The sequence below is a fragment of the Chamaea fasciata genome, unplaced genomic scaffold (assembly GCF_029207755.1).
Source record: "Chamaea fasciata isolate MVZ Bird 193981 ecotype frontalis unplaced genomic scaffold, bChaFas1.0.hap1 SCAF_3, whole genome shotgun sequence".
In the NCBI taxonomy this organism is placed as follows: domain Eukaryota; kingdom Metazoa; phylum Chordata; class Aves; order Passeriformes; family Sylviidae; genus Chamaea; species Chamaea fasciata.
The window spans coordinates 3,052,259-3,069,928 of record NW_027094088.1 but is presented as its reverse complement, the minus strand read 5'-3'; the positions used below and the strand labels follow the sequence as shown (position 1 = coordinate 3,069,928).

Below are 17,670 nucleotides of genomic sequence, written 5' to 3'. Positions count from 1 at the left end.
AAAACATGAATCAGAGTGGTTTCTTTCATGCTGCAGTTTGATAAAGGCGGGCAAAACATTATCAGGCCCTTTTGATGAAGGTCAGGACAGCTTTGAAATATATATATATATATTAGAGATGTGCTTAGATGTGTAAAAAGGAAAGAAAACACTTGAAGAACCTGTATTCAAATGATCCTGCAGCAGACAAATAAATCCTCGTAAATACCATTTCCCGCTTCCGCTCTGAATGAGTCTCTTCTCATAAAACTCATTACACCTTGAGCAAACGCAATTTTCCAGCTGTGTGTTAGCTGCTTTCTTCCTCCACGCACAACTTTTGTTGTATGGCTGATGCCTCAGGACCTGCAGGCAAGTGTCTCAGCCTGAAGACTGGGCCACCAAGGCTTACCAGGCAGAAAAGGAAGCCTCTAGTCACAGCTCTGCACTCTTTTTCCATCAAAATTCCAGAACAATACTCACTGATGCCAAAACAGGTGGTTCTCTTGGGACTGGAAAAGGTTTTCACAAATACCTGCGGAGCACCTGAGCAGCCACCAACAATGCCAGCCTCTGAACCATTGCTAATCATGATGCTGGTTTCTGTGCAAAAAGCAACTCTGAGTTTTGTCATTTTAAACGCCTGACCAGCTGCACCTGCAATTTGTGGCCGAGGCGGATGAGGAGACAGATTTTCATCTATAATCACGGGCTGAAATTCAAAGTTCAGCTATAAAAGCATTCTCACCTACACTTAACAGTTTCTATGGAAAATACTTTGACATCAGCACCGTATTTGCAATGAATACGATCTCAGCAGTGACCCGAACAAGGGAATATTGACCTGGAGAAGGCAATTGCCTGTAAGATCATGGGCAGGCTATCCCTTATGCTCACCCCTTACCAGCCCGGGAGACTCCATGCATATTCAAAGCTGCACGTGAACATCACCAAAAAGCACGAAAGGAAAGGCTGAAGACTGCAGGTGCACATTCAAAGATTACATGAGTGGTAAAGAAGGAGGCCAAAGTCTCAGAGCAGTCAACAAGCACGCTGGAAAGCCCAACTTTCCAAGGCACTGCAAGCTGGTTTTGACTCCTGCAGAATGGATTACAAGGAAGGCTCTGCCAGGATAATCCTGGAAACACCTCACTCAGCTCCCTTCCCTGGGTTTAGCCTGGAGAAGCCATCCCCCAAGATCCCAGATAAGGCAGGCTGACAAGGTGCTGAATGAAAGCCCACACTGCTGCTCCCTGCATGCCTGCAAACCTCCAGCACTCTCCTCAGGCTTTGTGCTCACAGCCTCCCAAGGAAACAACCCCCAAATTTCGCCCAATTTCACATTCCTGGGGCACAGCGGGGACACAGTTCGAAAATATTTTTCAGGACAGCACCCAAAGTGGACTTCAAAATGGAAATAGGAGTTCAATACTCTGCATCAAAATCATTACCCTCTTACCTCTCTCTGCCTCATGTGCTAGTCAGGATTGCTACAAATACGACGACAAAAATGAAGTGCAAAAATGAGCTACTCTTAAAATGGACCAATGTACGTCTTGTTAGTTTGGAGCAGAAGTAGGTTAAACTCTGATTTTTATATTTAAAAGCAGGGAGAAGTTCTGACAGATGCAGTGCCAACTGCCAAAGGACCCTGTGCCTAGGCAGCACAACAAAGCTAAATATGGCCATTCCTACCACCTCAACTCAGCAACAGGTTTTGCTGCAAGGCTTCCCTCATGGAGCCTCTCATCTCAGGCGAGACCTCAATGATGTTCAGCTGGAGCTTGAGAAAAGCACTGCTACACGGTTTCAGAAGCCCCATTCATCATGGTTTATATTTAAGTCCTCAACTCCCAAAGTCATATGAGAACCTTCAACCAAAACCACGAATGCCCTATTAAAGCAAGCGACCTCTTGAAGTTGGGAAAAGCTGGAATCCTGGCTTCTTGCCAGCTAGGCATGGGAATACAGACACTAAACCCCCCCAAATAATATTATATATAAAAAAAAGGAAGTATATTGATGTATTTTTTTTCTGTGAATGCCAAGATTTTTTGAACACTTCAGTTACCCATGTGGGTCTGCAAACACAACAAATGCCATGAGATGCTCAAACCACTGTGCTCAGGAGCTGCAGAGGACACAGCCTCACCTACACACACAATACCTGAGCCCACTCCTCTAACCTTCAGCAGTACAGGACACTTTATTCTGCTTCCCCACTAAGAGCAAACATTTTCCTTCCTAATGGAATGCCAACTTTTAGCACACTTTTCATCCCTCCTCACTCGTTTAAGTCAGACTGCCAAGCTAAGTGTCTGAACGAGGTGATTAGTCCTCCCCGAGCCCCTTCACAGTCAATGGAGAGAAAGAAACTCTCCAGAGGGAAATTCAGGATTGAGATGACTACAAGAAAATGTGCACTATTAGCTTTGAATACTGCACAGAACAGTAAAAACTTACAAGCAGCAGTGCTCTAGCAAGGAAACTCTGGCTAATGAAGACTGAATATGCCCATCTCCGTTTCTAAGCAAGATCTGGACTTCAGGGCTCTTTCTAAAATTACTCAGGATGGAAAGGCTGAATTTAGCTCCCATCCATCACCTTATCACAAGAATACAACCTCATGCTTCCTGCCACAGAGAATCTGGGAAAATGCAAAATTCTACCTCTTATCACCAAATCATAATTAATTTCTTCTTCCTATTTTGCCTTACTTGAGAGAGGGGGGGAAAAAAAAAAAAGCCTTCCCTGATAGATAACTAAATTTATGTCTTTACCAAACTGAATGTAAATGCAAGAAACAGGAAGTTTTTACTTGGAAACTGGAATTTCAGGCACTCGGTGGCAAACAATGAAGCAGAGAGATAAAGATGCAATGGCAATGGTGGGGGACAGAGCTGCCAAGCTTCCTGCCCACGCTGACTCGAGAGCATGTGTCCTACCATGATACGGACCGGCCACACCGCTTGTTTTTATTTTGGCACTGGCTATTTGTTCCTGTGAAAACCCCTATGAAAACAAGCCAGAAGACCAGACAATAGCAGTAGACTTGCCATCTCTTATAGCCCAGATCTTTTACTTAACACTTTAGCAAAAAAGATGCAATCAGGAGATCTTTGTCCATTTATACAATTCTCTCTGCAGCGGCCAGGATTGTATTACACTCCCCAGCACCCGCCAGATATCAGAGCATCCAGTTCTCCCCCATCACTTCAAGAGATTGAACTGATACTTGAAAGCACATTTGCTATTATCTACTCCAGCCCCTTTGGAAAAGGACATTACACAGATACAGGGGGCAGGCAAATATTGCCGCTCCTTTATTATTCCTGATGTTCCCCCGGCTTGTAATATCTGAGAAGTCCCCAGGTCAATGGGATTACTTTATCTACCTCCCTCTTTCCCTTTATCTCTTCCCTCACCCCACAGGTATCCGTGTCCAAATGGGACACTCTGGCAGGGGGTTTGCTTGACCCAGGTCACTGGGAGGTCAAGCTTTTCACCACTTGCTAATGCAAAGCTTCCCCCCCCCCTTCCCAGCTCTTGCAGCCCCAGGGGTCCGGGGACCCCCACCTCACACACCCCTCTCTGCTGGCCACGGGGGCAGATGGAGAAGGCTAAATGCTCCTCCCTGAACAGCCAGAACCCTTCCCCATGTGGAAACCAGAATTTGGTCCGTGTGTTTTTTAAATAAGCAAGGCAAAGGGAGAAGCTCGTGAAAAGTCGGCTCAGCACCGCCTTTGTTCCTGTAGCAAACTTGAGGCATGGGTGGCTTAACTAGTTAGGAGCAACTCAGACGATATTCTTGCCTACCAGAACAAAGTTCGATTTTTATTTAGATTGATTTTGAGATTTACATGCGAGAAATGGATACAATTGGATCAAATATATACTAAAATAAATTGTTGACTCCCATGAAAGCCAATAAAGCCAAAACAAATTTCACAGATCTCATCCACCAGCATTTGAGATTTGTCTTATTTCATTATTTTGTATACATTTACAGAGCAGAAATTTGCTTAACTCTGTTCCGCTTTCCTTTCACTGAAACAATAAGACTCTCTGCAGAATATTTTCGACTCGAATATTATCACCAGGATAGCATATGGCAAACTAGCAGCAGGCAGTTTATCTTCATCCTCTTTGTAAGCTAAAATTAGCACAATGCTTTTGCAACAGCATATGATGTATTCAGACCAGCACGATATACCTAATACAACTTCAGATCCATCCCTGGCTAACCTCCAACATCCAAGTAAATTGATTGCTAATTTTAACCGGGTATTAATGTGTTTAGTATCAAGTTGGCATTTATCAACTCGAGAGGCACTTTTAAGTTTAATACTGTCATTTTCACACACACACACCAACTGCAACTGTAAATAAAATTTGTATACTGGTAACACACAGCATTTCAATTCATCTGTACGAAGCGATTCTAATTTATATTAATACATTATGTATGGAAAGCCATGCTGTAAAATTGCATAATATGCATATTCTGCTCTTCAGTGATGCAATATAATTAATGGTGGCGAAGAGCTGATACACCCGTGTCATGACTAACACGCTCCTCCTGCAGACTGTTAGCTGGTTACTTTATTGGGATTAAACTCATCAAGTCATCCCTTGGATTAAATTAAACCAAGTCATCACTTTACATTTCTTGAGGAGGTGGCTATGCCAGCCCTCTCTGCTCTTCAGGCTGGTAAATTATGGCCACCTCAGGGGTTTTTTAGCTGGATTAAATATGTGGTGAGACACTAATGTTAGCACTGCTTCCTAATTTGTTTCTTGTAGCTGTAACACCAAGGAACTTAGCGCAATGCTCCTCGTAAAGAAAATTTGGAAGGTTCTAAAAGGCTCTAAAAATGCCCTGTGCTTCACAAGGGTGGTTGTTTCACCACTTTTCTTGCCAGGTTGACAGAATAAAAAAAAAGTGTAGTAGTAGGAAGCAGTCACATCCAAGCACGTACATGAACAAACACACACACACACAAAACAATAAATATTTATGGGCTGACATTCAAAGATTTTGTGGCTCAGCCTGCTCATCAACAGAGCATGCCTCTGCTTTCCTACAGCCCATTACAGAACTACAACACAAAACCACACCAAGTCTGCCCAATAGTTACACTGAATTAACATCACCGCTCTTCTTGCTCTTACACAGCTGGCCTCATGCGGAATTTGCACAGGGTTAGTGCAGACAGATACAAAACAAAAAAAAAAAAAAAAGAAAGAAAGCAGGCAGGATCCTGCACAAAAGCCTCTCCTGGGGCATTCTCATTGCCACAGGCAGGATGAGGGGACAGGAGAGATAAATAGATGCTTTACTTAGCAGGGAAGGGAGGAGAAGTACAGAAAGAACACAACATTTCGACTCCACTTTGTCGTCCCTTTTCGCCCTTGCTGTAATTTTCCTGCACTTTATCCCCTGCTCTTCAGCAAGGGGCTGCCACACTCTGACGTTACAGCGCCCTGAAACTTTAACCCCGTTTTAAATGACACTTAACTTGGGGCTGTTCAGTTAATGCTGACCCCATTCCCTCTTTCCCCGCTTTAGGAAGGCATTTGGTGCAGTGCTATAATCCAGGGCCCCAAGCAGCAACTCCACCGTGGGGTTTCTCCCTCAGTGCTGTGCCAAGGGAGGGAGGAAAGGAGGAGATTCTCTTGGCACAGCAATGAGAACCAACAAAAGGTTCTCTCCATCCTACAAGCCTTGCTTCCATGACCTTCACTGGCTGCCCAGAGAAAGCTAAGATATGCCTCCTTTGAGGTCCATGGGGACACTACAGACTCCAGAATATATTTAGCATGCATCCATGTGACACTGCTATTCAGAGCACTGGGGAAGATTTCAGCATAAGTTAGGGTATGTCTGCCACCATTAGGTCTTTTCCAAGGGCATAAGTGGTGCCTTCTAGCAGGTCTTCTCCTGTCCTTCTGCAAAAGATGTATCTACAACCTGCAGACAGTACACAGCATTGGGGCTGAAAACTTCATCTCTCACCCACAGCACAGAATCAGCCCCAGGAAAACTAAGGACTAAGGGACAAGTAGTTGAAAAGGCTGTGCCCACTGTACTTTTATTTATTTATATGCTCTGTTTCTTCTTTCCCACACTTTCACATTACGCTTCGGCAAAGAGCAACTGCAAAAAAACCCGACTGCGAAATCTGCGTGAGACTTTAAATACCCAAGAGGAAAAAAAAAAGATAAAAACAAATACTTCTAATATTTACAATAGGTAAATAAGTTTTATATATGTAAGTATTTATATATTAGATGGCAGAGGTACTGCCTGGTGGTGAGGAAGTCCCCAAGCCACAGAGGGAGGCAGGGTGGCAGTGCCTGTCCTGATGTCACACTGCTCCCACTGCACATCACGCTCTCCCATGTCCCTTCCCACCTTCCAGGCTTGAGCAGGAAAAGTCCAAGCACGCCAAACCAAAGGCTACATGGAGGAGGTATCAAGGCTAAAGAGCCAAAGCAGACAGGTGGAAGATTTTTCCCTCATTCAAAGACCTGCCAGAGCAGTGTCAGGCATTTGCTTAGTCACAGCCCTACAACCCCACCCCAGCCTGGGCAGAAGGGACATCAGGCATCTCCCTCTGGTATTTCTCATGTCACCAACTAGTGGGTCACCAGGCCAGGGGGAAGCGGTCCCCAATGAATTATAGGGTGACAGGTGGCTCTGACGTCACAAGCTGCAGAGGCTGCTCTGACTGCCCACAGAAAGTCCCCATCTCATTCATGAATTTAAAATTGGAAGGATAAAAAAAAAAAAAAAAAAAAAAAAAGGAATAGCAATAATAAAAGCCCGTGTGCAACAATGTGCCTAGAAAAAAATTATGTCAGCATCTTACAATGCTGATCCTATTAATTAATCCCTTAAAGAATGGCCCCTTGCCCACAAACATATAATGTAATGCCAGCTTAATCTTACCTAAAAAAAAAAAATTACAATGCAATGAGATTACTCGTCTGACTCTGCTAACTGTTACAGCACTGCTTAATCCTGCATTTCGGAGCTTTAACAAGCTCCTACAACACTGCACGGAGTTTATCAGAGCAGTTGCCGAGACAAGAAGGACTTATGTTTTAAAGAATATAATTCCACTGTCTTTTGTGCTTTTTACGTCTCGTGTTTATACAGTGGCTTTCATCCTGAAAGATCTTAAAGCCTATTGCCTTCTCCTGCTTCCACTGAAGCCTTCCTTTCAGGTTTCATATTAGAGCAGGATTAGAAATAGATAGATATAAATGCATATATGGGGATATATGTATATTGCAGGGGTTATAGCAGGAAAATTTCTTGGGGCTGGAGTTCATCCCTCCTTCCCGTTTCCCAAACACAGCTGGGAGGGGCACCACAAAATCAGCCCCCCTCCTACCAAAAACCTGCAAAGGAGCTCATCTGGGACCTTGCCTAAAGAAGTGGGTGCAAACTTGACCTATGAAAATATCATCTCTCCATCCCTGTCTTCATCCCCAGCCTGTCCTCCCACCAGCACAGCCCCAGCCTGACAATATCCACCCACAGCCACACACTTCCAGTCTTAGCCTGTTACAGACATCGTAAGCTTCCCATGGAACAGGAGAAGAAAGCTCTGCTCCCTCCCTGTAATTATCAAATCAGCCAAAAAAACGAGGAAGAATTGAGAATCCTCATTATAGCACATCATAAAACACGGCGAGGTCTCGTGCTCGCAGCCTGTTATTGGCACAGCCTGCCAACAAAACTTTACAAAGAGCACAGGAATTCATGTTTGCAGAGATATTAAAGTCATAAAAGGGGAAATTTGGGTTTTATTTTCCCACAGTCTAAATGAAGGTGAACCAAGCAAATTTGGCACAGAGCGCTCCTCAGATGCCATTTCCCACAGCAGTGTGGTATTTTCCTCTGGGAATAAAACATTTTCCTTCAACTACTGTTTATAACTCTTATCAGTTCAGCAGCAATAGAGCCATCAAGTCCAATATCTCGTGGAAAAAAGTCAAGGTCAACAAGTACTTGCATTTTCGTTTATCTTTAGCTGCAATTGCTACTGACATTCAATTGGGTAATAAACATGAGGACTGTCAAATGCTCTCAGCAAACAGGTGATCCAAAAGCTATCAGAGAGAAAGAGGCTACCGCCAGGTAATCAAACAATTCTGTTGCAACAATTATGATTTCAGTGCACTCATTTACAGAAGCAATCACCTGTCAAATTTGAATGAATAGCATCAAACCATTCCCACCATCAGGGTAATAAGGGCAAGAAAAATACAAGCTATGTCGACTTTCTTTCCCAACAAAAGCATGCCAGCATTAGCAAGAGCCTTTAAAAACAAAAACAAACAAAAAAAAAAGGGATAAACAAAAATATCCAACATTTTATTTCCTGAATTGAATTATACAAAAATTATTTTAACACAAATCTACAGTGACTGGGTCTTGTGGTGGTGTGTCTCATGAACAATAACGAGTGTTTAGGAAAACACTGCAGCAAGTGGGGGGCACACCGAGGCAGCTGTGCCACTGCTCTGACAATGAGCACTTGGGCAGCTTCCTGAGCCAGTGCTTGCATCTGGACCAGGGTTTTTAATAGCTCCAGAAGAACCTGTTTTTCCATGAATCGGTCTAATCTCTTTTTTGTCCCCTGCTGACCTCCTCAGAACGCTGTTCTGTAGCAATAAATTTAACATAAAGCATTTTTGTTTGTTTTAAACCTACTAACGCTCCGGGAACAGCTCCTGTGCCACGAACACCCACCCTCAGTTCTTGCATTACGGGACAAGCACCCACTTTCTCCATGCACAACTAATTTTAAAGACTTCTCCTCCAACCTTAGTCATCTTTTCCCCTCCCAGCCTTTCATGTGAGAGATAGGAAAATGGTTTGTGCCAAGCAGCCTGATGGCATACCCTGTTGCATCACTAATCCAGAAATATAGCATGTTTATGGGTTTATACTCCTTGTGATAAAATGTCTCTCAAAACAAACATCTCAAGATCGCAGCTTTTGTTTTTTTTTTTAACCTCCAAGCTAAAGAGGTCAGTGACACACACCTTAAAGTCTCACTCTGCCTACATCAGACTGCAAAAGACTCAGCTGAAGCAACCAAGACCTGGAGAAGCAAATGGGATAGAAGCCTTAAGATGGGAATACTAAGATGGCCTTTAATACGGGAAGCTCATTACCTCCAGTGAGCCACCACAAGTTAAGTGAAAACATCCAGGATGTGTAGGAAAAAAGCCACCACATCTGAATAAAGCAACAACAACAACAACAACAAGCAAACACTCAACTCCAGTACTGTTGAAAGAGGCATTTTGTACAATAGAAACTTCAAACTTATTTCTACAACCTCTTACAAAACCAAACCTCTCTGCCCCACCCAGGGAGGAAAGCAACATGCCCTTCAGTCCTACACCAGAGTTTTTAGCCAACAGCCCAAGATGCGATTTAGTAATGTGATTCTTTTCCACCACTGTTCCCTGTTTGGCATATTCAAGATCCTGCGCTCAGTAAAACACCTGGTTCTGTGCAGACACACTTTGGGGGCTGCAAAAGCCAATGGATGCTCTCAGTTCAGGGTCAGGGCCATGTTCTTATATACACATTCATGTATACATGGGCTTGTGCGCAGCCACACAGATGTTTAACGGGTAGATGTTTCTGAGTTTAGAAAAACTTGCCAAGAAAATAGGAAAAAAAAGAAAAAAAAGCGACTCCAGCACATGGATTTTGCTGTTTGATTACAGATGGGCCGAGAAGTCAGGAATATTTGTATTTCCATAGCCACTTTAAAGGTAAACAGTTTCCAAAGTCTTTTTCTCTCCTTCTGCTCTGCCAATGATGGCAGTGGCCTCAGCCTGAAAGATCTGCCTCCTGACATGGTCATCCCTCTGCTCCCCTCCCAGCTGGAAGCTCTTCCTGAGCAAAGACTGAAAGTTCACGTTAAACCCTGCTGAAATGGTTGTGCTGGTTTTGAACTGCTTATTATCTCTGGGGGCCGACCTGAAAAACAAGTTGGTGCTTAGAGAAATTCAAGTTTCCCCTGAAAGGCAAATGGGAAGAAGGAAGGGGTTTTTTTACAAGGAGGAGAGTTCATTTTCGATGATGTTACCCACAATTTAGGGAAAACAAGCAACGTACATAAGGATTTAAGTTAGCTTTGCCAGAGTGAAAATAAAAATGCCTGTTAATAACAGACATTTAGGCTAATGTGAATGACTGAAATAAATCCTGACACTGGGAATAGATTAATGCTCAAATCATGACAGACACCCGCTTCTAAGTAAGAACTTGCTCCCATGCACCATTCTGGAAGCAAAACCCTGCTTAGCTGAGGCACACATACTTAACACTGCCGAAATCTAAGTTTAACAGCTGAATCAGGCTGATGAGACCAAAAAAAAAAACCCAAAAACCAAAAACCAAACAAAAAGCTGAAAACCTAAACTAGCAGGAGGAAAAAAAAAACAGTTTCACGCCCCCCAGCTTTAGAACAGAATGATAAATTGACATCATGTTATGAGCATAATCCTCAACCACTCAATCACTGTTAAAAAAAAAAATAAAACATGATTCTGGGGAGATAAAAATAATTAATGCTGGTGCTGCTGAACAATAAGCACCCACACGAAGGGTTTCAGATAAATATGGGCCTGGTTTAAATCTTGACTCTCACCTCAAAGGAAGAGGGCACAGGTGCTGATTTTAAAGCAAACCCAATGCTGCTTTGCTTGATGGAAAAGCAGGAAAAGGAAAGGGGATGGCAGGAGCCTCGGCAAGAAAACTGATACTGCTCCGTTTCCAAACAAGCCCATTACGCCTAATTCGGGATTCACAATACATAAAGAGGCAGGAAAAACACAGGGAGCAGCCCCTGTTGACTAATGCCCTGTCTTTTCTAATCGAGGGTCACATCCAGTCTAACCGATCGCATGATAATGGCATCAGAAAAGGTCAATCAAAGACAAGCCGAAGCTTCCACTGCCTGGCTGACCTTCGGAGCTTGTGACAAATTGCTATCAGTCAATGTCAACTAATGACAGCGGCTCTTTGGCTAATCAATTGTTCTAAAAATGATCAAGAAAACTACTCGTAGGACAGCTCATTTTCACATCAATGCCTGTGAAGTATGAAAAGCTCATTTTTTTTTTTTTTTTGAGTTTTTAATAAGCTCATAAGTAAAGCAGTTACTTGGTAACAGGGGTCACCTTAGTGAAAAGACAGAACCTTTGTCTGCCTTTTACATATTCTTTTATTACCATATTATAGTAAAAATATGCCATGCCATTACTATGCCAGAGGGCTACATAATAAAGCAGGTAATACTTCATACCTTTTTTTTTTTTTTTTGAGGTAAATACTTCTGTGGTTTAGGGGGCCCTCTGTTTGGATGTAAATAATCATCAATGCAGCCTCCATGTATTTAAATGTAAAGCAATCACCACTGGCACACAGGTGACATGCCCACTCATTACTCACCCAAATTTCACATGACAGAGCCGGCAGTGAAAACCACGCTGCGAAAAAAATCCAGTGGTGCTGCTGGGAAGCGAAGGTCTAACAGCAGCTATTTTGTTCTTAAACCCACCCAACCCCATGCGAGCACAGCTTATTCCAACTATTTCCGACAGAATCCACATTTGGTAGGAAAACCGCATGCTCCGAAACCCCCTAAGCCCTGCGAAAGCAAACAGACATTTCCGCCCTGGAAGGATTCTGCATGTAAAAGCCAACGTGGAAACGCACACAGGCTTGAGGCAGTGGGAGATATATCATGGCTCTCCTCGCACAGCAAAGGGGCGACTGCAGATTTTTCCCGTCTCTTCATCCCACCAGCCTCTCCCGGCATCGTTTTCCAGCCGCTTCCCAAAGCTTCACAGCCAGGCCACGCTCGGATCTGCATTCACGCATTAAATATCACCAAAACAACAAATCCACACTGGTCTAAGGCTTGAGAAAGTGCGAGCACAACCAGGCTTTGCTCTTCCGTAAGGGGAACGTCCAGCAAAGGACACTGCAGGGCGTTACACCACAAGGAGCCACTTGAGAAGACGCTGCCTTGAGAAGGAAAGAGGAGCCATCGTTCAAGCACGGCACTGCGTTTCATTTGGGTTTACCTCTTTGCTTCGGTGACTCCCACCCATGATGACACCTGTACCGCCAGAAAGGATCTACCCCAAGGAAAACCCCCCTCACCAAGCCAATCGCCCCCAAAGCAATGGAGAAGGAGCACAGGGGGGGAGTGGCGGTGAAGCGCTAAACAAGAAACATTAAAACTTTTGTTTTCATCCAAGAAACTGCCAAGTGACAGCAGTTTCAGGTTACACCCTAAACCTGCCTCGCTATGGTAGTTTTTCAAATTAAAATATCTTCCGTGGCCTTAGCCACTCTCAAGGCATCCACAGGCAAGAAAGAAAGGAGGCAGGGCGACACTTAAGCTCAGCCATAATTGGAAGTATGTGAAAAATGAAGTGTCAGTTCGGTCAATAAAGGGCAAAGGTGAAGGGGAGCTGCAGCCCAAACTCGGTGCGAAATGTGCTCATTAAGACACCCAATCCGAGGGCTCCTGCCCACCTATCCCATTAGTCATCGGCCATCTGACCGCTTCAAATGCCTCCCCGCTCTTATTACTTTTCTTCTCCCATGTTTTTTTATTTTTTTTAAAAAAAGAGAAAAAAAAAAAAAAAAAAAAGGCAAGCTGGTATATAAATCCTTGCTCAGTCATCTGGAACATAACGTGGCCCTTTCTCTCCCCCTTCTCTCCCCGGCTCTGCCTTTGCAGCCTCCAAACAACCGCCTGGAGATTCCCAGCAATAATAAACCCGATTGCCTTTTTGCCTATAGGTTGCTCAAACTCCTACAGAACCTTGGAGAAAAAAAAAAAATAAATAAACCGTTGCGGCCATTGATACGTTTTCATAAAGAAATATCGCTGCCTTCTACTCCTGGTTTTAAGGAGCGACAATTATTTGGAGGTTAAAAAAATGTTGTGAGCGCAGGCTGAGGCTTGGAGGGAAAAATAAGAGAGAAAGAAAAAAACCACACAGATAAGGTGACACTGATGGATTATTTTTCTTTTTCTTTTAAGCTGTGTAGCAGAGCTAAACGTGGGAAAAAAAGAACTCCACTCTGGATTAGAAGTGACTGTACCAAGGCTTTGTTCAGCATCTTCCTGGTCTGAGTGTTTGAAAAACAAACAAAACAGGCCTCTCAACATCCCAAACAGGAATCTTTCGAAGTCACAAGACACAGCAAGGTAAAGCAGTGCTGCCACGAGCTCAGCATCACCCGCCTGTACATAAGAATTTGGGTCTCTTCGTTTAAACAGAATTTAGTGAATTATTTCTCCACTACGGAAATTCAGAGCTCTTTGCACCGTTTGGAGACAGACCCCCGAAGGCCTTTGCCGTTAAGTTCAGAGCAACGGGAAAACTTTTCCATAATATTATTCTGCATTCCTGGGCTATAACTATCCCCCATGATGACACAATACCAGGCCTTTAGAAGAGGTTGTGTCAACGTACCATGCAATAACATATCCTGCTGTTCAGTGGCACGAGGCCTCAGAACAGCTCCCTGGCAGTTAAATATGGATTTCTGCAATAGATCGAAGCAGCTGGGAGTTATTACTATTTACTAAGTAAATAAATTTACACGTTTAAAAAGAGTTTGAAATGTTTACAGGAAAGACCGTCTCTCCTGGTTTCAAAGGCAATCATGGGATGGGTGTTGTCTGCTGGAACATAAATAGGTTAAAAATACGCTTCGCAGGATTTGTAGTGATGAGTAAGGTAAAGAAGAAATACCTCCAAAAAGTTCAAAAATGGACCTTAACATACTCTGGGTTAAGGACTAAGGAGAAAAGTCTTGCTAAAGGCTAAAGCTTTCCAGTCTCTGTGTGCCTCTCTGAAAATGCAAAGCTTACATTTACATCCTTGTGATACTTCCAGCCAGGTTGCAAACCTGGCCCAGAAGGTGCTTTTACCTACCCCAACAAGGGAAGTAGGTTGTGAGAGCAATCTCAAACCCGACAGTTTTAGAGGGTTTTATTTCTGGTGATCAGATCGGGGCTTTTTTTTTTTTTTTTTTTTAATTTAATTTTTTTTTTTTTTTTAAATGGCAAACGTGATCTTGACAGATGGAAGGAACCAAAAGGAACTTTTACAAACTCCTAAAAATAGGGAAGCCCATAATACACTGAATATATGTCACGCAAAGCATGCATCTTGAGCTAACTCCTATGCTTTGCAAGCATGAGCATGTGGGTCCCCAGCCTTTTGCTGCCACCCCTCCGCAGCACCTGCCTGCTATGGCACTGCCATGCTGGCTCCTTCTGCTGCCAAGAAAAGCACCCAGCAGTGGGGAACACAGGGGTTTAACCACAGTGTTGCGCTCCCGACATCAGAAAAGCCACCAAATCACAGCATCTGGAAATTAAATGCAGTTGGAGAGAAGCAGGGTATTTGCTGTCTTTTCGTTCTCTTCCGTTTCGGTCCTTCTGGGTCGCATTTTTTGACTTCTTCCCCGTAGGGAAATGCTAACGTCACATTTTGGGGTTTTTACAGAAGATGGACATACAGGCAAGGGTGTGCTTAAACAAATGAGCTTCCCCCATAATCTCGACCCACAGAGCATTTCATGTAAGCAAGACATAAAGCAAAGCTCAGCAAGAGCACGGCTACCATTACCACATTCCTGTTCCTCAAAGACAATGCCATTTCCAAAGGTGGCAAGTGGCCTGAAGACAAGTCTTGGTAACAGAGAGCCCCCAGGACAGGATCTCTTTTCCCAAATTCCTTTCCCAAACTTGACCTGAGAGCTCCAGTTATCAAATTCCCACTTGAGTTACTCTTGTCCAAAGTTATAATGCACTGAGCCTTCTTCCACAAAACACTCTATATCAAGCACTGGCTGCAATTCCAGCCTCAGTAAACAACTGGGGTTTGGGTAACAGTTTCAGAACTGACTAAAGCATCACTGACAAGTCCTTCTGTGGATATTTCATAGGACTCAGGCTGGAAAGTCACTTCAGAAAACCCTTCCTGACTGAGGCTGCAGAATGCACCTTGCCGGGAACTGATCAGGATGGCACTAACACATCAGAATACGACCAGCACTCCAGACTACTAAAATGCCACATTTAGGAGAAAATGAAGTCAGAAAATCTTTAAAAGGACACCAGGAACTAAGCTCGATTTCCAACACTGTCTAGGAGCATTCTGGCAAGGCTCCCCACAGATGTTTTGTCCACGCACATATCCACATAAACACACGCACATCCGTCTAATAAAAGACCAGCCCTAACCAAATAGAAAAAAAAAAAAAACCTCTCAAAACACCACATTTTAGTTCAAAGCTTATTTCTGAAGCAGCTTTTTCAGCCTTAAAAAAAAAACCCCATGGATTTAAAGTTTGCTCCGAAAGCAAGGGGCTCTAATGAACAAGTTGACACCACTTAAGCTATAGCATTGTGAGCAGCACCACTAGAATATATATGTATACATACTTGAAAGAAAAAAGGCCCCCTGAATTTATGTTGCATATCATTTTCCAGTAAAAGTCAGAGGTCAGAAGGTTACCAGTTTCTGCCTCAGCTCTGCAAGAGTTTACTATTCCAGGCCCCATTTTTACTAGGCTACACTTGCGATGAAGTCAGCAACTTTTCTTTAAACAATAACGAGTCTCAAATACTTAAAATTCTATAAAGAGATGTTATTCACCATGTACGTTAAATCCATGCGTATAAAAAATTAAAATATACTGGTTTAGTTTAAAAACTAATCTTGTTAAATGCAGACTTTGCAATGCTAATCAGTACTGTTCAACCTTTTTTTTGGAAACACAATTCCTTTGTTGTCTAACAGCACTTGAATGAAACATGATCATAAAACCAGATTTAAAAGTATATACCTATTGTGAGTTCAGAGTCAACTTCAATAAAGCACTCTCTTTTATATTCAGATTAAGGATCCTTTTTAAATTTTAATTGCATTAAATTAACACTAAATCCACTGCAGTTGGTCTCTTCAGAAAAAAAAAAAAAATGCTTTCAGCTTCTCAGGAAAAAAAAAAAAAAAATCCAGAGATTCAGCTTGTTAGACTTCAGAGTTTCTGAGACAGCACTGATTATTTGTAGAATGTCCCACTTCCATTGCACCAAGCTCATTTCATACTTGCCCTACTAAATCAGCTACTCCGGCCTGGCACCCAAACAGAACGTTTTTGCATTCAAGTAAATTGGAATTGAGTATAAAAAAGTAAGTAAAAGCACAGCTCAGGATTTCATAAAACGGGCCAGCTAACATCTCTTCTTTATATGCAATCAAGTTTCAATGGCATCTTTGAAATATTAGCATGCACTTCTGCAATCTTAATTACATTTGGTTTTGAAGATTTCATCTTTTAACCCATTTGAACGAAGAGGAAAAAAACCCCAACTTCTCATTTCTTATTTTTATTAAGCACACTGCAAATTTGGTACATATGTTGCTCTAACATGTGCCTGCTGGCAGGGTCAAAGAAATAAAGATGCCAATCCGTTTACTAGGAGGGGATGGAGGAAAAAAAAAAAAAAAAAAAAAAAAAAAAAAAAAAAAAAAAAGAAGATAGACCTTTCTCAGCACAAACCCTCCAGTACCCAAGCATATTTCCACAGCAAAAAGAGAGTAACCAGTCCCTGGAGCACACTGGTGACCATTTTCCAGCTAGGAAAGTGTGAGGGCTCTGTTCCTACCTTGCTCACTGCTGTTGTCCCCACTGTGTGATGTGTGTCCTCCGCTGGAGGGGCCGGGGGTTCCCCCGGAGCGCGTCGATGCAGTGTCATCGTGGTCTCTGTTCCAGGAGGGCTGTTAGGGCCAAAAAAAAAAGAAAAAAGAAAAGGTTAAAATCTGAGATAGGGGAAGAGATGCCCAGATCGCCAGAAAATGCACTCCTGGGAGAACAGTGCCCATGCTGAAACCCGTGGGAAAAGTGCTGGCAAACACATCCCCCGAATTATTCCTCCTTTCCAGGTAGCTCTCCTCGCCGCTGCCCAGCAAAAAATCATACTCCGGAACACGTTTACTATCTAAATAATCCCAAGCTTTATTACCACAGAGAGCAGAAACATTCCTGGCCAGGCAGGGGGAGCAGGAGGAGAGCCAGGGAGCGAATCACTGGCACTGGGCTCCAGCTATATTTTTAGCATCCGCAAAACCCTGCGGCACCGACAGCCCCACGAGGGCAAAAATGAGAGCGGTGGTCGAGAGCAGCCTGGGTTTATTTGGGCCTCCCCATTCCTCCTACGAGGCCAACATGGAAGAGCTTAAAGACTTTGCTGGCAATTAGGCCTGGGTCCATAATAGCTGGGATGTGTCAGCTGTTTGCCGGATGGTATATGGCAAATGGACCAGGCATGGGGACAAAAAAGAAATGAGAATAACAATGGCTTCACATGGGCTGTGTACACTCAGCCCCATGCAGAGCCTCCTTGTACTATTGAACAGAAAACAGATGTTGCTTCTTATCACTGGGTGCATTTGAAAGTAACATTCAGATAGGAAAAATTGGCCGTAAATTAAATTCTTAGGGAAAACAAACGTGGCAACGCTCCTCCCAAGTCCCCCTTTATCACCAGAGAAGATTTTAATTAGCTTTTAGTACTAGCTTTTAAAACATCACAGAGCCTCACTGGTCATCCTGCG

At 43.2% G+C, this 17,670-nt stretch overlaps 1 protein-coding gene across 2 annotated transcripts in view; it reads right to left on the bottom strand.

Moving 5' to 3' along the window:
• MEIS1 (Meis homeobox 1) overlaps positions 1–17,670 on the bottom strand; it is a 108,598-nt gene that overhangs the window by 64,654 nt on the left and 26,274 nt on the right. For both annotated transcript variants that reach the window (XM_066177754.1, XM_066177753.1), the window contains exon 7: positions 16,722–16,833. In XM_066177754.1, coding sequence (XP_066033851.1) covers positions 16,722–16,833 — 112 coding nt within the window. The remainder of the gene's footprint in view (positions 1–16,721; positions 16,834–17,670) is intronic.